The 25,167-nt window shown below is 40.3% G+C and overlaps 1 protein-coding gene across 1 annotated transcript in view; it reads left to right on the top strand.

The window, feature by feature from the left end:
* TBCD (tubulin folding cofactor D) overlaps nt 1-25,167 on the top strand; it is a gene marked incomplete at both ends in the record, with an annotated part of 83,881 nt that overhangs the window by 21,630 nt on the left and 37,084 nt on the right. The window contains 2 exons of the mRNA XM_009875048.1: nt 16,063-16,219; nt 24,623-24,680. Of these exons, the coding sequence (XP_009873350.1) occupies nt 16,063-16,219; nt 24,623-24,680 (215 nt within the window). The remainder of the gene's footprint in view (nt 1-16,062; nt 16,220-24,622; nt 24,681-25,167) is intronic.

Raw genomic sequence — 25,167 nt, 5'->3', positions numbered from 1 at the left:
AAGTGGCCAATCTCTCGAAGGATAAAACCACACCAATTTTCCTCCTCTTCCTAATTCAATTAACAGAAATGAGCGCTGCAGTACCTGACTAATAGAATCTTCTGCCCGATAAACGCGTTTCACGTTCGTCTGCTGCGTCGCGCCTCCCCTGTTGCGCGTAGCTCGAGCAGACCCACGACCTTATTAATTTGGGCGAAAAAGCGTCTGACGGGGATTGATTTATAGGGGAATGATCTGTCTGCCTTTCTGCAGAAAACCCGAGGTTGTGGATACTTTATCCAGCCGAACGATTTGCTCGGGAGATAAGTCAGGAGGGCTTGTATCAGCTTGTTCCATTATGTTCACTGATTCTGAAGGCGTGAGAAACTCTCAGAGTCAAGTTCTCATGATTTTATAGGATGTGTTATGGCAGAGATCTAAAAACTGATGATTTCATCATGAACTATAAGCATCATTATCAAAATGATGACTGTTGCAAAACCACCTACTGTATCTATTGTGTTACCCGAAACTACGGGAATACTAATTGTAAGAGTGACTAGATAGCTTGATTTTTTTATTTTTAAAAAGTGTTTTCATAGAAGTTTGAATTTGTAGTATTAAAGGGCTAATTTTATGAAAAGAACTCCTGGTAATTACATGCTGCAAGATTTTAGCAGAAGTAGAGATGTTTTGCATTTCTTAAATCAGAGATTATTTAATAGAAAATGACATGCAACACATTAGGAGAACTGAAGGCAAAGCTACAGAATTGCTGCTTGTTTCATCAGGTATAGTAATTCTAGCAAATTGTATTAAATGTTGTTTCTGATGTCATAGAAATAGTAATTTTGTTAAAATTTTAATTTTGAAGGCACTCTAAAAAATGCAAAGCTGCTCTGTAAGTGGAAAAAAACAACCAGGCTTTTTCTTAAAATTAACAAATGATTAAATGTGCCATAGCCTGAAGAAAAAGGAATGTGTGGAGAAGTAGCTTCTTATTTTCTCGGTTTAGCAAAACTTTTTTGGTTGTTTGAGTTCAATACTGATACTGTAACAATGAAAAATATTTTGAATTATGCAGCAGCATGTTAAAATCCTGTCAATGGTGTCTGGCTGAAATGATAGTTCAAAAATTAAAAAAAGAAAAAAGTATTTTTAAAATGTTTTAAATAATGATAGCCATAATCATTAAGAAGATGAAGGATATTAAGAAGAATGCTTTTACATTTAAAAATAAAAAAAATAAATATACTGAGGCATAGGAGAAGTCCAGATAGGGAACTGGTGGGATTTTTTTCTGCCTTGAGTGAGCTTGTTGCTTTTAGTTTTGACTAATGATCTGTAACTAATGGGGACAGTTGGAAAGGGACTCGGTCAAGTCTGTTTGTACCTGTTCTTTATACCTTCTTGGAAGTACTTGTACTAATCATTCTTGAAAAAAAAAATATTGTTGTCAAAACTCCATTGCATTCTTAGTCGAGGCATTTATGATAACAGTGTGAATTTGCATTCAGGTGCAGCACTTATAATAAAGAGATGTTAATTCGATTTTCTTGTTCTGCTAGCTTTCCTTTGCTTCATAATGAAAATTCCTGTGTGTCCTGTTCCTCTCCGCCCCGACTTTGTACTTGGTATTTAACTTTGAGTCGAGTTATTCCTGTTCAACAGAATATTAACTATCATTTCTTAATAAGATAAAATGCCTTCTTGCAGTTTTAATGTTAGAAATTTAGAGCACTGGAGCCGTGTGGACAGCGGGAGAGAATTACGACAGCTTTTTTTTTAACAAACTCGGTTGGGTGGCACGCTCAGCCTGCAGCCAGGAGCGCTCCCAGAACCTGCTCCGCTCTGACTCGCGAGCTGGGGAGCCAGGAGCTGGTTTGGAAAGGGTGTTTACCCTTTCCTAAACTGAGGCTAGCGTCAGCCAGAGGAATGTTCTGTTTCTCTCTTTTACTATTGAATCCCTTTTTTCTCACGGTTAAAAAATGCCGGAAATAAAATATTTCTAAAGGCAGACAAGATGATTTCTCCTCCGATCTCTTAAGTAAAACACAGGAGTATCTGGCAGAGGTACCTATTTCATAATTTAAAAAAATTTTAAACTATTTGATCCCTCACAGCTGGAAAAAGCATTAATGGCTTAAAATAGGTGCAGCCAATCCAGCTGTCTCTATATAAATAATGTTACAGTTGTACAAAGTATGGTTTATGCTTCCAAAATTAAAATTCAGTATTAGAGAGAAAAATCAGAGTAAGTAGTTGTTTTGTCCTGAAAATTGAATGCCGTAACTTGTGATATCCTTTAAAAATTGCAAAAATTTCTTCAGTAGCAGGATTATAATTGTCATGTAACTTTTTTATTTTTAAGAATGAGAATTTATTTCCTGTATACTTGAGTTTAGAAATGCAGATACATTATTATAATTTTCTCTTTATAGTATGGAAGTGTAGTAGTGTTAGTTATTTATATTTTGATCGAAAACAGGTTATTCAGATAATATTGGTTAAACTTGAGTTGTCGGAGTTGTTTGTTTCTTGTCCATAGTATTCCTCCGCCTGGCTTTTGGATCTGTAGCCCTTTCCCAGCTGAGACTGATGGCTGCCAGTTTTCCTCCTTCTATTTTAAAAACTATGTTGTTGCTGCCTCCTTGCCTTTACAGCATTAGCAAGTTTGGAAAACAAGAATATAGTTGAGCATCGTGTGCATGTGTAAATATATAACCCAAACCGGCCGTGGGTATAAGTCTGTACACACACGTGCACACACACATACGTATGTGCAGGCTGTTTTTTCGGTTTCTGAGTAGTCTGAATTGTTTCAGGTGCCCAGCTGATCAAAGAGGAAATTTCAAAACGTCTTTTAATGCAAGCAGGGATGGTAATTACATTTCTTTTTAGGACACTCTTTGGCAAACTACGTAACAGTTTGTCATGCACACTCCATTATTATTGCAGTATCCTCCTGGTGATGTTGATCTCTCTGACCAGGAGTACTCGCTGGGGTGGAACATTCTGAAGGACATGCTATAATTAAAATATTGTGATGTGGCATTATTGCATAACTCAAGGACATGCCATTGTCACCTACCTAGAGTGTTGCAAGAACGAGATTTGTGAGTTTTATTCTAGCTGAGATTTTCCAGTGATTAACTACCACTCCCTTCCAAACTTCCAGTTCCTTTAAACTGAAAGATAAATTTTAACACAACTGTTTGTTAATTAGGAGGAAACCTGGGTGAGAGGAGTGGGTTGGCGAGGACTGGGGAGGCAGCGTGTGGGGAAGGGACGGACCGGAGGGGACTTGTGTGTGTGTGTGCGTGTGCGAGGAAGTACCGAAGCAGAGATGAAGTAAGTGGGTTAGGCAGCGGGGATAAGAAATAAAAGCCTTTGTAATCGTCAAGTTAATAAGTCAATGTCTTAATACACTTTAATTGACTAGAGAGAGGATCGCTGAAACCAGTCCCAATTTCTGTGCTAAATTCCCAGAAGCTGGAAAAAAAAATTAAATCAAACCCAGAGTACCTTATTTTCATACGAGCAGTTCAGATTAAGCCGACACTACGGTATGAAGAGCAGTTGGCAGAATAAACACAGCAAGTGTAAGCAATGCAGCTTTTTGTCATACTTCACTGTAACACATTAACTCCCTCTATGAAAAATGGTGCTTGAAACATTTTTCACCCAGTAGAGTTAAATATTGTAAAGATTTGCAAGAGTTACTTTTTCTCTCAGACTGAAATATTTCCCCTCTCCTGTCGAAACTTTCTGGTGAAGGCTTCGGCTGGTGCAGTGAATGCACCTGCTAGGAGTAACCTCGGCTTTGCAGGCAGCTGAAAAACCAGCGCCTCAGACTTACTTTTCAGATGTTAATATGAACAGGCTTTATTTGAAAAAAAAAAAAGCGCTAAAGAAATGTACTTACCAGGTACATAGGTGTCTGAAAGCTTCCAGGTGAGCCCTGTTGGTGAGCTGTAGCTGTCACTGCTGAGGGAGAAGTACCTGTTCTCTGCTGGATCTCTAAGTGAAACTGCAGGAGGTTGTTTCAGGGGGAGGGACTTAAGGAGTGTAGGAGTTGAGCCCTCGGGGTGTAGAGATGCACCTGATATTACTCCAGCCTGAAGCTACGATTCATTTGTTTGCGTCCACTGCTTTCATTCAGCATTACTTCGGCATCTGAGCTATCGAAGAGAGCTCTTGTCGCTTTTGTGCCCTCCAACAACCAAGTTTTGCTCCAAACTGTAGTGTCTGTCCCACTGAGCAGCAGCCTGCAGCGTGGGGTCAAAACCGACTTGAGTAATACACCGAGTTTTTAATATGTTTAACTTCAGTAGAAGTGACTCGTGAGCAGCCGAATGCGCTGTACGCAGGGGTCAGCAGAGCTTAAAAATAATAATTTTTTATTAGAGATGGGCATTTTTTACTGAATGACTTTGTAGCTTTAATATTCTGGCTCTTTTTTCCCCCCCCTTCTCCATTTTTATTTAAATCATTTTGTCCTTCACGAGTCTCCTCTGTGAAGGCGGGACTGAACTAACTCCAAGCTTGCTTGCCACAGGAACCTGCCAAAGCTTGCCTATAATCAGCAGTCAAATGTACGGATCCTGTACATGGCACGGAGGCACCTCAGTCAGGAATTGATGATCCCCTCGATGGGATTGCGTAGGAGCTGGGAAACGGGGTGGGGAAAGGAGGAATCGCCGCATCATCCCCTGCTTGCAGCTGGTTAGTTGTATTTTAGAGAGGGTTTATAGATGACAGATGCACTGGTGGATTTGCCATCTAGTGACGTTGCTGAGTTGTTCAGTGAAATTGTAACCTCCCGTGTACTGGTTGGTAAAGGAAAATCTTTTGCTGGCTCTAGCTCTCTCTCAAAACCATTCCCGGTACCGAATGCGAAACCAAAGGGGTTTTTGGCTACTAATTCTAATGTTGTTGAGACATTAAAATTTCTGCTCAAAACTGTTAAGTGCAGGTGGATGAACACGGTAACTCTCTTGTTCCACCCACTGCTCTGTAGGTGCGACAGTTGCAGATGACTGAAAGTTTTAAATGTGGAAGTATGATGAATTTTATACTTAGCGAAAAGTGTGGTCTTTTGAATGAAAATTATCACTACAAAGTCGGTTTAGGTACTGGTTAAAATTGTTTCAAAATCACTCTCTAAAGCAATGTCTTAAAAATAATTTTTAAAAATGGCCTTTTTCTTGATGGAAGGAATTAGGGACATCTACTTTTTCCCCTTGATATGCCAGTGCGGTTTTCCGAATTTTTTTTCTGGTTATAAGCAATCACTAATTTTAAGGCAGAAAGGTGGCTCATGGGTTTTGGGTTTATTTTTAATTAATTTCTTATTATTATATTCCCATAATGCTACTTAACAGTGTAAAAAGATGTCGTGTTACTCTCTAGTTGTTTGCAAATCCCTTGGTTTTGGAACGGATCACGAGAGAGTGTTTGTAGTCCATTGTTTCTCCATTTAATTGTAAAATGTTTTGGGGAAAATTAGTGTATTAGAAAATTCTACCTTCAGAGAAAGATCTTGTAATGTCTGCATTCGGAAACGTCTCTGACAAGACCTAAGGAGAAGAGTCCTCTGCTTTCTCAGCAGCAGATGTTACTCGGTTGAGTCCCCGCTCGGCAGTGACCGTCCGGGCGTGTGTGCCCGGCGTTCTGCAGAACCGTCCTTGTTAATTCTGCAAATGTGCATCACTTCATGTTGTCTGTAGCTGAGGGAAGGTACCACCCCGGTTCTTTTACTGCACGTGATGGGGTTGGAGGAACCAGATCAAATTTTTTGTTTTGAAAGAAAATTGCGATTTCTGGCATCGAGAGGAAGCTATTGAAGGACTCCTTTATACAGGTGACTGACCTGTGCTAAGAGGCAGTCACTATTTGAACTTTGATTTTATTTGCCCCCCTCCTTCTCTCTGTCCCCCTTCCCTGATCTGGTACGTGGAGGGCATGTGCTGCCTTGAGCCAAGGAAAATAATATTTTAAATCTAGCTACTTCCTGGAAATTGCCATTACTAGTCAGATCAGCTGTGAAAAAAGTAGAACTGGCTAAAAAAAAGAAGAGCTAATGTAAATGCTCCTTTTCTCAGTGCTTGAATGGTACTAAAAATCCAAATTTGGCGAAGAAGACTAATCGGTGGACCTCAGGAAAGGAACATGTGAGCTTCTGCTTATGTATACTTCTATATGTAAGAAATCTTGATTGCAGTGATATTGTTTCATCACTTTTAACTCGTTATACTTGCATCCCAAGTGTTTGATAAACTGAGCCCAGTCACGTGTTGGTAGCACACTTTGTACTTCACCTGAGCACAAGTCAGATTACTGTGTCAATCCTGGTGTTCTAAAGTAAAATTTGGATTTATTCATGTCTTTCTCCCAAGCTGCTTTTTTCAAAATGTGATTATTTTTGTTTCTCTGAATGTCTGAAGCTTTAGTTTTATATATTTTTGGTACAAAATACACTTCTTTGGTCCAAGTTCTGTTTAAAACTCAGTCTCAAATACATGTTGTTTTGCTGTAGCTGAATTCATAGGTTTAATTACTGCAGCATAAAACTGCCATTCTATAAATGTTACAGACTTCCTTCTTCATGCTTTTGTATGATTTTTTTTTGGCTCAGCTTTAGCAGTGAACAGAAACCCAAATGTCACTAGCAGAAACCATACGTACAAACAGTCTGTATTGTAGTGTAGGGTCAGTGGTTGAACTCGATGATCCCAAGGGTCTTGTTCTATGATTCTATGATTCTATGGTATAAAGTTAACCTGTACTTGATAAGCTGCTTACCTAATTTTTATTTTCCTCTTGCACTTCAAAATTCCATTGCCTGCGTGCACGAAAGAGTGCCACGTGTCGCTGTGGTCAGTTATCCACCTCCCGTCATCAGATAATTCTCACCCTTCGGTGCTGACACGAGAGCCCTCGGTGCCCGAGTCGTGGCGCTGTTCTCGCCGTGCCTCGGGTCAGTCCGAGCGCTGGTCGCGGCTCTCGGAGGATGTCGGCCGGTTGTCAGTCATCGGCAGGGTTTCCATGTCTTTCTAGAGATGCCCCTCAAATTCATGAACTAGTCAGTTATTCCAAGAAAGAAGAACCAGCTGAGCTGGAGCGGCTCAACTTGGAACTGGTGACTGGCAATGTTCACTTCTCTCTTTGTCTTTTTAGTTACAGATCTACATGTGTGGCTTCAAGAAAGTCCTTTTTTTCCTACTTTGATCACTCGAACTGAAGTTATCAACACATTTTGCTCCCTGGATTAGCATGTTTGGACTAAGTTATTCCATACCGTTCCCAGAAGGGGGCAAAAGTATTTGACTGTAATTGCTGTAACTCACGCTGTGCCCCAAAACACTACGTGATTCTTGTACAATATTCTCATAATTATTTTCTTCTATCCCATATGAATAGTTATTAGCCTTAATGCTTTTCGAATAACACGTTTGAAATGTGCCTTTGTTTTTCCTAACGATTCCAGTCCCTGACTCTGGAGATATGTCTGGGCAGATTACCTTGCTGATGTTTGTGAGCCACTTGTTCATGATTACTAGAGCAAATTATTTGTATGGGAAAGGAATAAAAGCTCAGCAGTTAATAGCAACTGCAGATTGTATTTTTAGATATTTATTGTGGCCTGTACTGTTAGTGTTTGGCTTGGAACCTGGATCTGCCTTCTGGTTCCCATCCTCACCCTTGGGCAGGGAAACATCTTGGGGGAAGTAGGCGAAGGCAGAAATTGAGACTGTAGGCAAAACTGTGAGCTGTTTATAAGAAGAGCTTTTTAATAATCATTCTTTTCATTGCCAGTCATTCTAACAGCGATGTAAAATGCATCTTTCTTCAGTTTCTACTTGATGCTCTGGTTATAATTCCCTTTTAAAATACATTATTTTCAAAGTGGGTTTCATGCACAACGTTTTTCCCTTTTCTGCTTTGGTTTCAAGACTTATGCCAGAGATTCTGAGGCAGTTTTGTCACCTAAATGAGGTTTTTCTCATAGAACCCGGTGGTAGGACCTGTGTTGTGCCATGTGCAGTTCTAGTATATATGAGGTCAGTCCCACACGTTTTTCTTGGAGGCATAATTGCTGCTGCAGTGCTGAGCCACTCAGAGAGAGAGCAGTGAGACACAGATCAAGTACTCCTAGACTTTTAGCTTTCATTTATTCTCTGAAACATGTCAAATTTTAGATGGATTTGTATGATTACTATGTTGTCCAGTATTTAAATAGATTTTAAAAGTGGAGAATATAAACCAGCAAATGAATCTGCTGTTTTATTTTATTCTATTATTCTCAAACAGCAGTTCTGTCTGGTTCTGAATTTGAAATTACTTGTTACCATTTAGCCCTAAAATTTCAGTTGTTTTTAGAACTGACCATGCAACTAAATTTACATGTAGGGTTTTTTTTCTTCCCCTCCCTAAAAAAAAAATGGCTAGAAGTCATTTAAAATCTTACGATCTGATGATGTATTTGTGTGAATTTCTACATTTGTAATTGCAGCACGCCCAAATGAAACATTTCTTACTGCACAGTGTATGTTAGGGCCAAAAACTTGTATTTCAGTGTGGTTTCAGTATGATTTCACTTCTTTTGTTTTGTACTGTATTTGTGGTTTTGTAGGCTTCAGACTATTATTTATAGGGTTTTCTTATTTAATTGGGTGGGGATAAATACTAAACAAACAAGAGAATCCTAGTTTACTTGAATTTCTGGTTTGCTTGTGAAAGGACGTTATTAAAATTTCTCTGGATGACAGCAGAGTATAAACTTTCTAGCTAATAAGGTGTGTCATATGGAGGAACATGAATCCTCCTGAGCGTTCGTAACGTGTCGGTGGCGAGATGAAAAGGGTTCTGGTGCTGGGCTCCCTCGGCTGCTCGCTGACCACCGAATGGCCAGAGGCCGAACCTAATCTCCTGGAAGCCAGAGAAAATCTCTGAAATGAAATAATAGGTAAAAACTATCAGTGTCTCACAGTCAAAGTAACTTTCTCTTTTTTTTTTTTAATTTGTTGTGTGTTATGTCGTCACGTTTTGGCTATAAAACCCCACGGCTGGAAATGTTTGCATCTCTGAAGGGTAAGAAAAAGAAGGCAGGGAAACGAGGCTGGAAGAGCTGCGTGGTTCCACGTGCAATGAATTGATGCTTATTTTGGGATGATTCCAGCCAGAAAGACGTCATTTTTTATCTGCCTGCCCTCTTATATACCCTCACCTGTTCACAGTGAATAGAGTGAACCAATCCAACCGTCCCTCTCTCCTTTTGTGCCTGTGGCAGCAAGGAAAGCCACATTTAGTCAGGAGGCTGTGATAAGGCGGCTGCCGTGCGCAGATACTGCCTAATTCAGAACTCGGATCCTGGTGGGTCAATGCCAGCCATCCGAAACTGGAATTTCATTTCTTTTTAATCTCAGTAGTAGAAACAGAGTGGGGAGGAGAAAATCTCGTGAAGAACCATCCTTATTTCTTCTGTTCATAAGTTACCTTCAGAATAAAAGGAGGAATGAAAAAGTCTAAGAGGAGCGCAGGAGCACTGCAGTGCCGCCATCTCAGCAAGGGGCTGAGGTAGTTTTGAGAGGGGACTTGGCAGCTCATTATGTCTCGGGGTTCAGTGACAAGTTCAAGAGGCTTTTCACATTTTCAAAGAGATCAGGCGCAGTGTTACTGGGTATTTAGAAAAACCCTGGTTTAGGAGAATTATTTTGTGTGTTATTTCTGCTGAATAGTAAGCACATTGTTTAAATGGCAAACACTACTTATTTCAGCTGACATTTCTTCGTTGTTTTAAAAATGGACCGTTGTTAAGTATATTTTTGGTAAAAAGGTTGTAGGAAGTGAACTCTCTCATGTTGTCAGAAGGTTTCAAATAGACGCAGCTTATCTCATTAGCAGATGCTACAGCTTTGAAGGAATATCTGTGTGTGCGTGTCTTCTGAGCCTGCAATTTTAAAATTCCCTCAGCTTCTGTGGCACGTATGTTATTAATTTGGTTGGAGTGGATATGTGCGCTGTGGTAGTCCTGGCTTATCTGTGTTCCTGGTACAGAGAATGCTTCCTTAATTGCTAGTATTGATAAGAGATTAGATTCCTGTCTATTTTATCAGAAAGTACAGGGAATGGTGCAGCTTGATATACCTAAAAATACCCGAAACAAAGTCTGAAAAACTCTGTACACGGTGAAAAAAGGAGGATTTTTTCACTGTGCCATTTATTAAAAGCAAAAAAAAAAAAAGCTAATGAAAAGTAAAACCATGCTGCTTTCAAGTGTCTTCTAGAAAGAGATTTAACTTAGACTAAGATTTAAATAGCCTTATAGAAATCTATTATGTAACTTCTTAAACTTGTTTACACACTGTGTTTTTAAGGATTACCTTCTGTGTTTCCATATTCCAAAGCCAGTTGTTTAATCGTGATTTGCAGCTGCCACAGGTTTTGGAGGAGAACACATCCGGAAGTCAGGCTTCTGAAACGCGTTAGTCTCTTCTGTAGTGGTAGTTAATTGTGAGGCTTTTGGCAAGCTTCCAGGTACTTTTCATCATAGATACAGGAAGAAATGAAAAAAAAACTCTACCTGTCTTAGGTGGACTCTTAGAAAACAGAGAACACCCAAACCTGAAAGGCTGGTTACAGAAGAATTCCTTTTCTCTAACACCCAGGCAAACTTCAAAAATGATGTGTGGTCTTGAAAATAGTATTTTAAAAAGTTATAGTGCATATGTCACCATAATAGTTTTCAAATTAGTAAGTAAGTGTTATAAATAGTGCAGACTTTTTTTTTTTTTTCCCAGTAGCCAACAGGTATGAGCAAGAATAAAGGCCATAGCTGAAGCTGTAGCAGGAAAGGTCCCTCCTCCAGCGCCACCGGGAAATGGAATAAGTACTACGCAGGGTATAAATGACAGTGAATTGCTTCCAGCTTTTTCACTGCAGGGTTTATCGCAGTGTTGCACAACCTTAGCCTAAAGGTTGGCGTTTCTTCGGTGATTTTTGTTTTCTGACACGCAGTGTTATAAGTTTACAAAGTTTTTATGTTCCTTTGGAGTAAGTAATTTGTTTGCTTAGTAGGATTCCTTCATAAGCCTGTTTCTTCATGTCCTTAAAGTGCAGTTTGCTACTAGTTAAGTTAAAGGAAGAGCTCTGCTAGCTGTAAGCCTGCATGAAGCTCTCTGGTGTGGCTGTGGGTGGGTCCCCAAGACATCCAGCGCGCCGTGTGTCAGAGCAGGCAGGTAGGGCAGTGCTCCCTTGGGTCCGCTGCCGGCCCCGCAGCAGGGCCAGGTAGGGGTGCCTGCAGATTTTGCCTTTTTATGGCTGCATTACATAATGGTGTTGAGATCGACTGGCCAAAATCCAGCTCCGTCTGCTTCCTCGTTGGCCCCTCGCCACTCGCAAAAGCTCACACTAATTTCAGTGTTGTAGCATTTCTGCAAACCTGCCATTAGTTTGTTGAAGGAGATACCCGGGACATGAGAGTCAGCGTCCATTTCTCTTAAATACTGTATTTAAGTAATGTGACTCGTATCGAACAGTAAGTCTCTGGCAGAGTTGTAGTTAGAATGTAGTTCTTTAGGGCAGCCTCCGACTTAAGTGACAATCCCTGCTCTCTGCCCGAAAGCAGGTCGTTTCTTTACATATTTTCCTCCCTCGGTGGTGAGGCAGACAACAGTCTCCTTTGCTGCCCAGCTGTGATTCATCCCCAGAGCAGGTCTTTCCTGTGTGCTCGCCGAGATAGGTCCAGGGAAGACAAATACCACGTGATCATATAATTAAAGACTCTCTGAATTCATTACGTAGCGCGAGACTGAACTGAGATTGCAAGCAGACAGACACAGCCCGTCATAGTCACGGGTTAGAAGATGCTTGTTTGGTTTGTGGATGTGCATATATATAACCTTGTAGACGTGGGTCAGTGGGAAATTGTGAGAAAGTTAGGGCAGCTTGAGAGATGGGAGCTGCTGCATTCTCACAGATCTTCTGGGCTCGTGTGAATTGGGATGCTCTTCCCAGGCAAACTCCTAACTGGGTCAGACCTGGGTGCAGGAGTGAGAGGAGAGAGGCCGCGCGTTGCCGCTTGGTTGGGCTGCAGGATGCAGCCCTGGAGGGTTTCTGACAGGCGAAGCAGCCCCCTGCGTTTTCTGATCCTCACTGCGGGATTGACGCTCTGGGTGGAATAGTCCTTTAAGAGTAAATTCTGAAGGAGACAGCTCATATGAAAACAAATCAGAAATGTTTGGCAGGACTTTAAACGAGTATTTATTTCTGGTAGTGGGCCTAGCCTGAAATTATCTGTGTTTGCATCTGTGTTGATATATTAAATATTGGTATAACAGCCCTAATGAAGTTAGGATTAGGACCTGCCTCTTGTTCTCAGAGGTTAGAGTGCCGTGTAGGAGCATGTGGTCTCAAATCTGAAATTCTTCACACTGAAAAGCCAGTTCTTTTTTTAGCATATGAATGATAGGCAGAGGTATGCTCTTTAAAACACGGGAAGCTGACATACAGTAGATACGGCTGTTTACACTTTTTTGTTGTGCCTGAGGCTCACAAAGAGGATGAACCTACTGAAGGACACTTCTGCAAGGAGTTAGCTTTGTTGAAAAAAACCCTGAAGAATGAAATTGTATCGATATTTGTAATTGGGTTTAATCTTCATCATTCATTAATTGTGTTGTTCTTTGCTGCATCTCCAGTGACACTGTGTGGAATGCTTCCTTCAGCAAGAGCCGACATCCATTTCTGTAGTATTTTTTTTCTTTTCGTACATCTAAAATACAAGAGTTTGCAATATATTTCTTAGGAGTTGCGAAGACTTCCCTTCATAAATGGTCCACATGAAAATATAAGAAAATGTACGAGGTAGCATTAGCTTAATCTGTTTTAAGAGTGGCGTATTTTAATTTTAAACTATATCTCGACAATTCTTAATTAACTTGAGATCCAATGAAAATCTGTTTTAAATGCAATAAGGTTGACATGAAATTTTGCAATTCCCTTGTGGAGACAAGACCTAAGGCTAAGGAACAGGTTTTTGTTGTTGTTTGTTTGTTTGTTTGTTTGTTTAATTGCTGTGTTTGTATGTTTTATATGATAAACATTGCAAGAAATTTAACAAAAAAAAAAAATCCAATGTCAAAGTAACATAGGGCTCCTGATCGCCTGTGTTACAGTTTAGGTTTGTGTAAAGTATGTTTTTAAAGGCACTTTTTCTAAAGGCATAGTATGAGACATTTTTAATTTACGTACGTGTGACATTTCGGCGTAGAATCCTTCCGTAAGTTTTCTTAACTAGCTGTTCGGCATCTGTCACCTCCTCCTGCAAGGTGCTAAGCGCTGCTTGTTTAAAATCCACCTTTAAAAAGCAAAATATTGGTGCAGCCTGTCTCCTGTATGGGAGAGGGGGGGAAATCTGTTGTTTGTAATGCTTTGAAGCCAGAAGTTGTTTCTTTAATTTCCCAAGGCTTGAGCAAAGAGCCGTGTTGCAACCTGCAGTCGCGGCGTTGGGTAAGGCAGGGCGGAGTGGAACAGGTGCTTATTAATACCTCTAGGCTACAGGTAAAGGTGACTGTATTTTCTCCAGTGCTCACAGACCTAAACAGGTGGATATTGTTTTAATAATTAGGTTAAGAGATTGGACACTCTTATTTTTTTTTCCTAAAGCTTTTTACATATATATGTATTTATTTTAAAGCTGAAAAATTGAAACAATACAGAGCAGCACAGCCCGACACTGACCACACGGAGTATTTGATAGGTGGATATAAGGGTGAACTGAAATTGTGTAACAGATACAAAACCCAGGAGCTGGCTACAACGCTCTGAACCTCATGGCTGCTTTGTGCATCAAACAGTGCTTTAGAACTAGAGTATGAACCTGAACAGTTTATTTCAGAGAAAAATGTCAAATGAAACTGAGCTTAGTGTTTTGTGTTTTGACTGAAGACCAAAGGTGTACGGGAGATCATGGGGGCGCAGAACCTGTGCTCAAACAGGTGGATCGGGAAGGTCTTTTCTATGATATTTCAGTTGTGGTGGATTAAATACCGGAGATGGTTTTGCCTGTGCTGCTCGCTCATGACTCGCTTCAGCCGGGCTCGTCTGACGGTGGGAAGCCGTAGGGTTAAAAATCCTGCCTTGGGTTTGAAGAACCCTAGGGTAAAGAATGAAGTGAAACCTGGATCTTTTGGGGAGGGTTTCTTTGGGGTTTTAATGACTTAAACAGCGACGGGAAATATAATGCTGGACCCACTTTTTCAAACACGCAGGGGCGGTTTTTCTCTAGTGTTTCCCGTTGTCTGCTGTTCACCAGCAAACACTTGAAGGTGCCAGCACGGAACCTGGACAGGTGACCCCAAGATCAGTATTTCCCGTGTTGTTGTATTTATATTTACTTTGCCCGTACTGCTGCAAACTGCCCCTTGGTTTCCCTGGTTCTTCCACCGCTCCTGTAGCCCGTGTTGCTCCGTATTGAGCTCGGCAGTGCTGCTGCTCCTCGTGGTTTCTTGATACCGACCCCGGACAGCATCGCCTCTGGCTCCGGCTGACCCTAGTTCGCCAGGTGCCCTTTGGTGTTGTCCCCCCCTTTTGGAAAATTAAGGCCCTGAACTGAAGGAGCGTGCGGGGATTTTTCATGCAAACGTGAGGAGCTGCTCGTGGGTCCTTCTCCCCGTTCCCTTGAGCGCGCGGTGAGATGCGAGTGCAGGTGACTCAAGGAGCTGGAGTCGTCGCCGTGCGCAGGAGGAAATTTGCAGCATTTTTATAAAATTGCCTTTAGCCTCTGTTTTAGTGTTCCTGTAGAACCAGCAAATTCCATTTATTTTTTTTTTCATCTGTTGATACAGCATTTTTCCAAACAAGCTAGTCAACATTTTTAAAGATTTTTATTGCGGTTTCTGTCAGAACTGGGAAGTGCCCGAGTATCAGTCTTTGCTATATCATCGTTCCTGAGTGGCAGGTGCTTTTTTTCCCACGTAGTGCTTGTGCTCCTAATGGTCATATCTTGTCCGTTCCTCTAATTTATTGCTATTTCTTTAGTAGATTAACATCAATTTGAATGACATTTTAACACTTCCCTTCTCCGGTTGTGGTGCATATTTTTTGTTTAAAGTAGCAGACGTACAATGACGATCTGTACATCCAAGTTTAATTATTTTGTGATTATATCCACTCAAGCATATCTAGTGCTAAATGAAAGCACGGTTCAGTCATCTCGTTTCTTGTTCAGTGGCATCACCTTTTGACGAATATTTTCTAAGGGAAAAAAGATGCAGTTGATAATTGATACAAGAAAACCAAGAGAATAATATTTTCTTTTTTTTTTTCCTAGAGGCTATTGTTTCTACAGACATGATTAATTTATTAAAGACAGGCCATCTAGGGAGAGATGTATTCAAATTAGGTATCTGGATTTGCAGATACCAAAAGAAACCCTTCCAGGGAGCCTGGCATACATGTGGTGTTTGTGCAGTATAGTACTGGGACTGTGTAAGAGAATTCTTCTTTAAGTTTTTAGAAGTTTTCTACCTGTAGAAAAACATTACTGACTTCTGCAGCTTCGATGGGGATGGAAACATTAAAGTGAAATTCTTTACCTGTTTGCTTTCCCAAGCTTGTTTTTATCACTTCCTTATAATAACAGTACTTATGTTTTAAGGCCTTTGTGATAAGATTCTGGGATCTTAATTTGTTTTTACTTCTGTTTTACTACTCTGCTTTCTGTGTTTTCCGCAATGTGATTTGAAAAATAACTTTGATTTCTGAACATGTATCACCGAGTAGTAAATGTTATCAGTGCTACTTCTTATGTAACCCACTTGCTTTAATCCTTCTTGAATTATACGTGAAGGAAATAAAAAAATAAACTGCTATTAACAAAGAAACAAAATAGCGCATTAAAAAACACCGCTTCTTTCTAATCAACCTCAAAATTAGCCAATGTGAAGAGCCGTTCTTTCTTTTCTTTCAAATCACCCAACTCCGCCCTGTGTCTTTCCTCTGAAAACGACTGAAGGCACTTTGTTGTTCACTGGATGGTCCTAATTGGTGCTTCTCTATCTTTTTTTTTCAATGTAACAGTTGTTCCTGTCATTCTGAAGGCGCTGACCTACGACGAGAAGAGGGGGGCGTGCAGCGTGGGCTCCAACGTGCGGGACGCGGCGTGCTACGTGTGCTGGGCCTTTGCTCGTGCGTATGACCCTGCAGAACTCGTCCCGTTTATCAATCAGATTTCAAGGTACGTTGTGGCAATAACAAACCAGTTAATTTTTATAGTCTGTACAGAATTCGAGAGGAGCTAGAAGTTAACCTAAAGTCTAATTCTGTATCTTCTAGAAGTTAATAATCTAGGGATCCAGTGCTATATATTCAAGACCTTTAAAATTAGGTATTGACCGAAAGTGAAACATCCATTCAGGGGAAATACCTTCATGCTTAAAAAGTAGCTGGTGTGTCCCGTATAACATGAATGAAATTTGTTGGTCTCTGGATACGGTTCAGCAAGGAGTCGGTATTTTTGTTTCTTCATGATAATTTTGAATAAAGTTTATTGATTCATGCTAAGAAAACTTAAGGAAGAAATTACTTCTTACGCTTTCAGGTGACCGCTTGTTTTTAATGATCCAGGAATTTGGTACTTTGTCAGATGGTTATTGTGCAAAGAATATAGCTTGTCCTTACTGACCAGCTTAAAACTTGCAAGTTGAGCAGGTCAGGTCTAAAAGAACACAGCTCTTCTTTAAATAGCCAGTTTGGAGCCTCCTGGTTCTTCTATATCATTTATAGTTTTCAGTTTGAAGTGTTCCACTTCAAAGGTGATTTTGGGTACATAATAAAAGCACTTCCAGTGTACGAAAGTGATGAGGATTTGAGCTCTACACAGTGCTTCTGCATTCTTAGCAACAGAGCACTTTTGAATAGAATAGTTTTTATCATAAACAATAGATATTCTGATTAAAATTAACAAATAAATGAGATTTTTTTTCCTCTTTTGATACCTGTTGTTAATAGAGATCCCCAGTCCAGAATGAGCATGTTACTACATTCTACTTAGAGTGGAATGGAAACACATGTCTGAACTTTTTCAACCTGAGATTTCTGTTTCGAAACACCTTGAAAAGTAAAATTTTCGGAAGATTTCCGAATCACAATCTGTGATACTGCAGTGGTGGACTAGAAGCGGGTGCTGCTTTCCACCTGATACTGGTGAATTTTTTGCAGGTACAAATTGATTGTACCTTTTTCTTTTGTCTTGTGCTTTTGCTCCTGTTTGCTCGTGGGATTCTCTCTGGCGTTTAGCCTTTTTGCTGGCAGCACACTGGCACTTCAGGGTGTTTTTAATGGTTGATTTGCACTGCAAACACAAAGAGGTAGTTTCTAACAGTTTCTTGGCAGACTTCTAGTGCAGCCATTGATAGCAGCAACTCAGGCGTCTTTGTCTCCATTGGGAGGGTTTTGTTGAGTAATTATTTAGTATTATCTTTTTAAAAAGAAAAAAAAGGCTTGGACGACACAATGAATTGTGGTCCTGGATATCTGGGTGAGTTTTTCTACCTTGCTTCCAGATTGCTGACAGAACTATTTCAGTCTCATCCAAAAAGCCTTATTTGGAAACACAGGCTGACTTACTTAGCTCAGCAGGCTTCCAAAGCAGATGTGATTTTGTTTTTTCTTTCTTCTTTAAAACCTGTTTTTAAAGTTCTTTGGAACAGTCTAATGGCAACATTATCCATTTTTGTTCCTCGATCCTGATGCCTGGTGCCCTTGCTGGTCTCTGCTGCTGTTGGTTCTTGTGTCCGTGCTTGCAGGGCTGGTCCTTTGACGCAGAGTCACGCAACACGAACTGTTATCTGCCTAGTCCTTGCTCCTGGGGTTTTGTGAGACCTTGATAAAATCTTTCTGTCTAAGAACCTGCTGTCACATTTCTTAAGGCCAAATGCTGTTTTTCTTCTTTTTTTTAAGCTGTCGTGTCTTTTCTCTGAACAAAAAATTCTAAGACACATTAGCCTTGTGTCTCTGATAAAGCAGTTCTGTGTTGGTTTGATGATGTTCCATCTACAATAGCACAGCTACTGAAGGAGGGGAGTCTGGTAGCACCAGGCTGCCCTAGAACGTGATGCTGCCCACTGTTTATCAATGACTTTCAGAAAGAGAATGTGATGTTCAGAATTGACCTTCTTCAGATTAACATGTTAGAAATAGTGATATTTGCCATAGCAAGTTATTAAAGAAATACTTTATTTTGAAGGGTCATATTTAGCTCCATTCTAGCTGAGTTCATGATAAAATATATATTGTGTTGAAGTGTTAACATAAATATACGTAAAGATGTGTTTGCACAGTGAAAAGATCATGTGATTATCTTGGGTTGTATTCTAGTTTTTAATCTAACCAGCACAGGTCATGGTAGCATGAAGACACCTAGACTAGAATGTTTTACCGAATGGTTCTGGCAGGCGGTTACAGCTCTGCAGGGTTATTTACTTCTATCTTTAAACTTGCAGGGATACATTTATATTCTCACATGGAGCAAACCTTCAGGATGAGTACAGCCATACCAATACAAAAATCTTGTTCAGAACTGGTGCTTTTTGTAGCTTTGCTCATCAGCCTGCTGAAAAAATTCTACTGACTTAGTTGAATAACTTTAAGGTTTGTTTTAAGGCCTGGCAAGCTTATTCCTTGTGAAACTTAAAAAAGCCCAAGTGTGAGTGTGTAACCCTTCAGCTTCTCAGACTTCTGATCAGTTCTGCTCATGCTGGTTTGAGCAATATGTTTATTCTGCTCCTTTCACCCTACGGTGGTTGTTAGATGCAAGCTCACCCTTTTGATTTTTCATGGTTTGTGGTATTTTGTTTCACTGTCACAAAGCTGGGAGGTTATGAAGGAGGTTATGCTTCTGAAGGAGCTGCTGTCTTCTAGCTTTCAGACTGTGCTAGAAACAAATTATTTTTCTCTTTTTAGGAAAATGTCAAATGAAAATAATTGATATCTTCTACTTCGGGCCGTAATACCAACTAACGTTTCGGCTACGGCAGCTTCAGTTGTTTGGAGTACGCTGGTGGGGTGGGGAGGAGCACAGGGTGGACACCAAGGGGGAAAGTCAAAAATTGCTTATGATCACTTGTAAGGTGCTGTGGTTTGTATCTGCTTTGTTGTCTAACAAAGCTGCACGATATTTTAGCAAGTATTAACGCTGTGTTAAGGCTTTACTTAAAATCTTTGTAGTTACGTTGGCCATACCTTTTCTAAATATAATCAGCTCTTGAAGGTAGAATTGCCACTCCAAAGAGAAGCGGTGAAAAAAATATTCAAATAAGGTATGACACACAGTTTCACCTATTGTGTCAGCAAGCCGATAATTACACACAGCTTTTTTTTTTTTTAAATCTAGCCTTAGGTGTGTCACTGTTTTACTTAAAGAAGAGTCATACTTCTAGCCACAAGCAAATTGTTGCTACCCTTCAAAAATGCAGAACTCAGCATCTTGAAACAAAGTACATAATAGCCATTGTGAGCTGAATTACACAGCAAAAACATCTGCCCATGTCAGAATATAAGCTATTAGATTCCTATAGCAAAATAACGTGTTGTTCACCTGAAAGGAAAATGCTGCCTCCTCGGGTACCAACCTGCAGAAGCTGCTTAAACTGGGTCCTGCCCCTCAGCCCATTCCGACTGTGGGGCAGTGGTTCGAAGTTGAAGCAGAGGGATGATTTGGTGGTGAAAGGGGTTTTTTGGCCTTTTGGTGCCTACAAAGTTGTATTGTAGTGTAGACATTGTTTTCTGTAGTCAAGGGACATAAACATGTCAGTTTTGACTAGTGAAAAATCACCTTAAACTACATAAAATCATATTTTTTAGTGAAATTTATGGCAATGTTTAAAAAAAAATCTGTCTCCATATTCAGAGACAGTTGGTTCTTTGCTTTCTTACGAAAGTTGCAAGTGATGAGATTGTCAGAATGTTGAAGGTACAGATTTAGATTGCTGTAGATGAGAAATCAGCCTCTTCCTAACCTTGCCATTCTTCTTTAAAAAAACCAAAGGAGACAGTACCTCTTAGAAATGCTGCCCTGAAAGTATTTCTAATAGCACTGGCTCATAATTCTGTATGTCAGTATTTTTTCCGTATCTGTATTTCAACTAGATACATGTACTCACATTTGCTTATTTATTTTTTAAAGTCTAGTTAAACTGGTTTCTAAAACCTTGCCCGATCTATTCAAAACTACTGGACCACAAAAAGAAAATTCTTGGCAAAGCAGATGAAACTTCACCTTTATTGCAGGAGAACCGAACGACATTTTGAAATGCATGTCCTAACGTTGCTATTCCAGCATTTCTTTATAAAAGCGCTTCTTGACCAGGTTTTTTTTTTCTGTCCCAGTCTCTGTACATGCATGCTCTGTTTTTAAGCTTACCTATGAGGGAAGTTAAACACAATTTAATAACTTGGAATAGGGGTAATTTGATTCCTGCCCCCTTGGGTGTGGAAGTTACTGTCTGTAAAGTGGCAGGTGCACACTAAGAAGCTGTTTTGTTTCAAACTTAACCAAAAAATATAAAGGAAAACACACTGCTCCTCTATTAGACAATTATAGTGATTAAATTGTTGCTGGATATCTTAATTATTTGCAACCGTTGCAGAGGCACAATGTAGGTCCATTGATCTGTGATTCGACGGCATAGGCAATCAATAAATGAATCATTATTTAGGAAGAGGTAGTTGCTGTCTGCCCTGAGCAGAGCGCTGGCCCAGCCGGTGCGTGCGGTGGAGGAGCACAGGAGGCTTTGTCTTCCCTGGGGTGCTGCGTTGTTTGTGAACACAGGAAAAAAAAAAAAGGAAGGTGTGGCTATGGATGAATGATGTATCTTGCTCCGGGGCAAGATTGTCCTGCAGAATTGGGGAAATCTGAAGCATTGCTTTGAGCTACATCTTGTACCACGATGAAATATTGAGAATAGCTTTCTTCTTTTGTGCGTTTGAATGCTGCCTTCAGAAGAGAGTTGCTGTGCTTACTGTATCTTGCACTTTTGTTTCCTGCAGGGACATCATATGCCTTTTTTTTTTTTTCTTACATATAGCAGGATTTGAAACTCCTGTACTAGGCATTTGTCTTACTGAGCTTATTTTACCCCAAACCTGTGGGATTGGAGTGACACACTGCGCAGTACCGGATGTTGGGTGGCTGCTGGAGCGCGTGGGAGCTCTGCGTGGGCTGGGTTAGAGGCACTGGAAGCAGACAGGGTAGAAGGGGGAATGGGCACTGCACTTCTCTCCTTCAGACCTTCTCCTTGGCTACATAAACGGGAGGAGTTAACTCTGTGGCTGCCTTCGGGAGGGCTTTTTCCCCGGGCAGCTCTGGCAGGAGCAGGCTCTTTAGCTTGTTCCTTCAGCGTGTGCTATAGTGGGTGGGGGGGCTTCTCTGGTGTTTTGTTTGTTGTTTAAAATTCCCTTCCATTAGGGAATAGTAGGGAGGAGAGTTTTCTATCCTATTACAAAGTAAGCTTTTCCCTTTTTTGGGCTCAGGAAGGAAATTTTTGGCTTTGTGCCAAATTGGCAAAAGGTTTGAGAGTTTTATTTTCTTCCTTCCCGCAGCTTCAGGGTGGTATGCTTGAATTAACAGTAGCAACTTCTCGCAGGTTAGCAATAGGATAATCTCCCTGCTGCCTGTGACAAGTAGAGTCTAGAAGTGCCCGCTACAGGTGGCAAAGGAAATTCAGATTTATTGCCTGGTGCTTGGAAGGAGAGGGTCACCAGATAGTTCTGTGTTCTGATGTCCCGCCTGGCTGGCCTCCGCTCTCTGATTCCTTCTGCCTTGTCCGGGGAAGGCAGCGAGCTCGGTGCTGGGCTGGGGCAGCGAGCCGCCGACACACCTCCAGTCCCTTTAGCTTCCCCTGGAGCCAGTAAAGTGAGTACCTGGAGGAGAGGGGAAGAGATAGGGGAGAAAGGGAGAATTATTAGTTGACTGGTAGAACTGCAAGTTGCTTCTTCAAGCCCGTTTGTGTTTGTTGTACGCTGAGCTGTTTGCTGTGCGTCCGGGCTGCCCAGACCTCAAGGAACTACCCAGGGTGTTTGATGGAGCCTGCAGGATGCAAAGCCGTTCGTTGCTCTACCTGTTGGTAGTCAGGTGTGGTGTGTTTCAGGCAAGTCAAGACACGATTCTTTAACCAGCTTAAAAAAAATACCCCACTTTGTTTGACATAAACAGTTTCTTTATGTTAGGAAATCCTGGTGGAGTATCACATAAACTCCCACGACAAAGCAGACAGGTGAAGACACCTTAGACATGTTTCATCTGAGGCATGTTGCTTTCCTTGCTGATCCCGGTGTTACGGCAGCACCGTGTCTGCATTTTCAAATGGGAATTAAATTGCAAAAACTATTTGTGTAGTTTGACGAATTGAAAATACTTCTGTTGAAAAGATTAGTGTAAAACAGTGACTACAGTATGATTTATGAATATAATGGGGCTGGGGGGGCAGTCACAAAATTTCTGTGTTGTTTTGTTTTTCTTCAACGTGGTATTCAGCTGCAGCACTGGATGGCTGGGGCGGCATCACACAGACACTGTGCTCTTGTGCTGATTTGGCTTATGCAGATTTGGCTTAAGGTAACAGAAGAATAAGTAAAAATGGAAAAGTACGATTTAATTAGAAGCTGAACTCTGGTGTGTAATAACCTGAATCTGTTTTCCATTACATTTAATAAACCACGTTTTAAGTCTAAATATGAGATTCAAAGAGCAATATTTATTCTCCAGTGGTGATCTTTTAGCATTTGAGTTTGAAAAGACTGCATAAGCTATCAGATCAGTATATTGATCTTTAATGTGTATGTTCTTGCACTCAGCCCTAAGTGTCCCTTTTGGACCAGTGTCAGAGACAAGGCAATGACTTGGCAAGATTTTGATCTGACCCAGCACAGCTCTCCTGAAATACTCTTCAGTGCTTAAGTCCAAGGTACCTTTGGCACAGGAAGGGCAACACTCTGGATTCTAAGTTTCCTGGCTTGAGGAGGGGTTTTTTGGTGTTGCAGTGTTTTGTTTCCTTCTCAGAAGGGAACAATACTGTAACATTGCATAACCGACAAAATAATTTTTTGTCTTATGGTCCATATAATCAGAAGCGTCAGGTAGAAATTTGCTTCATTTTGCTTTCCAGGATAATTTTCATCCCATTCCTTTAGTTTCGAATGTTGTCTTCTTTAATGAAAAGATTTATGGGAGCTATTCCTGTCGTTAAAATTATATACTTCTTAAATGTCCTTTTAAAATACTTTTTAAGTTTCTCTGCGTGCCAGACAAGAAAACTGGCAAACATGATGTGAAGATGATCTATTTGACCCAACACTTTTTCAACAGCTGGCCAGATGTGCTGCTTCCTAATGGAACACTTCCTAAACATTTCCTCTTCCTATCACTTGGGTTTGGATGACTCCTTTTGTCTTAGGATCATCTCATTTCTTTGTGGCAGAGAGAGGAATTTTTGATGCAAGTGGCAATTAGAAAGCATCACCTGTCTTCAAAACCGTTTATGGGGATTTATTTTCATTCCATTCTTGCTTTCTGTCTCTTGTTTTCCTTAATGGAGATAAACTGAAATTACAGAGGCAACACAGATTGTACAATTCGGTGAATTTTAACAACACAGCATTCTTCACTGTCGGAAACTGATAGTCACTGCCCAGGGAAGCTTGATATTATCAGTGTAATTAATATCTTTATGGTAAAGCAAAGCTATCTTGGATTTACTTTTGCGGCAGTATTTATTTCCTGTTTTGCCTGGAGTCCATAAATAACGTAATGAAGAGTTTCAGAGTTTGAAAGGAATAATTTTCCGCTTAAATGATTCTCCTGAAGTGATGTTTATTTGTCGCTGAAGGTAGCTGAATGCTGGAGGTGGAGTTCTAAAACTGGAGACTGTCCTGGGATATATTTTCTCCCGTTCTGTAGCACCTCTTATAAAAGCGGTCCTTGTGAGATGGAAGAGTTAAGCTGAGCAGGGTTACTACGCTTCATGCATAAAGAAGTGGTTTCATGAAATCATGCCCCTGTCGGGTCACATTTTAAAAGAACTGCTTTGCATTTATCTTGCAGATCACTTTTTAGCAGGATTTGCATATTGTTTTCTGATTTTTATTACTTATAGGATGTGATTGTTCTTGTAGAGAAAGCTGCAAGTTTCCATTGCTTAACTTTTCGTTTTGTTTAAGCCTTACGTAAGACTTACTGTGCGTTTGGCTATTGAGAAACTGTGTTTCCTAGTTTTAGTTTAAAATTGCGCTTTATGAGTGTCACAGCAGAGATTATAGTTATGTCCAAGTTTTAAGCTCCTGCTGTATTTGAGACAGAAAACCTTTCTCTGCACTTACATGTATTTACATACTCCTGAAATTGCTTTGATACAGTAGGAAGTAGTTGTCTGTTTGTGCTGTGGAAAATCCACAGCAAACTAGAGCAACAAGGAAATACACGGTTATTCCAAGTCACATGTTAGTTGAGGCCTGTATATATAAATAATAAGCTAGTTGGAGAAAATGCTGTGTGTTCTGCTTAGAAATGAAAATGTTGAAACGATGATGTTATGCGTTTCTTCTCGTATTTCTGGTTCTAATACTCCATATTTTATTTCCTCAGTGCATTGGTTATTGCTGCAGTATTTGATCGTGATGTGAATTGCAGAAGAGCTGCTTCTGTGAGTTACCACTTTCTAGCTTATATATTTCTGTTGGTTTTTTTATTTTCATTTAATTTAATGATTTGTAGACTTAGCTATGTAGAACTCCAGCATATAACCAATATGTTGCGTTGTCAGCAAAAAAGTGCTTTTTAAAGGGAAGAAGTATGGTGTGAATTTAGATTTTCAATTATGTAATCTACAGATTCACATCTTGATTTATGGCCACAGTTCACGATGTGCTGCATTGTTGTGACAGTTAAGATAAAGTATCTAAGAAAGAGCTATTTAGCAATTTCTAGTCACAGTGTCAAGGACAAAAGGGTCATACAGAATACGCAAATACTGGATCTTTTCCAAGTCACTAAGCTGCTAAGTTTTGTGAAGTGATATTTTTCATCAACTCTGTAGTTGTCGTAAGTTTCTAGAATAATACCTCTCCTTCAAACATATTTTCAGTTATTATGTTAAACTCTTCTTGTAGGACTGGGATTTTTTAGAAGAA

The sequence above is a fragment of the Apaloderma vittatum genome, unplaced genomic scaffold (genome assembly GCF_000703405.1).
Source record: "Apaloderma vittatum isolate BGI_N311 unplaced genomic scaffold, ASM70340v1 scaffold4398, whole genome shotgun sequence".
Lineage (NCBI taxonomy): Eukaryota > Metazoa > Chordata > Aves > Trogoniformes > Trogonidae > Apaloderma > Apaloderma vittatum.
This window is presented reverse-complemented; position numbering and strand designations above follow the sequence as displayed.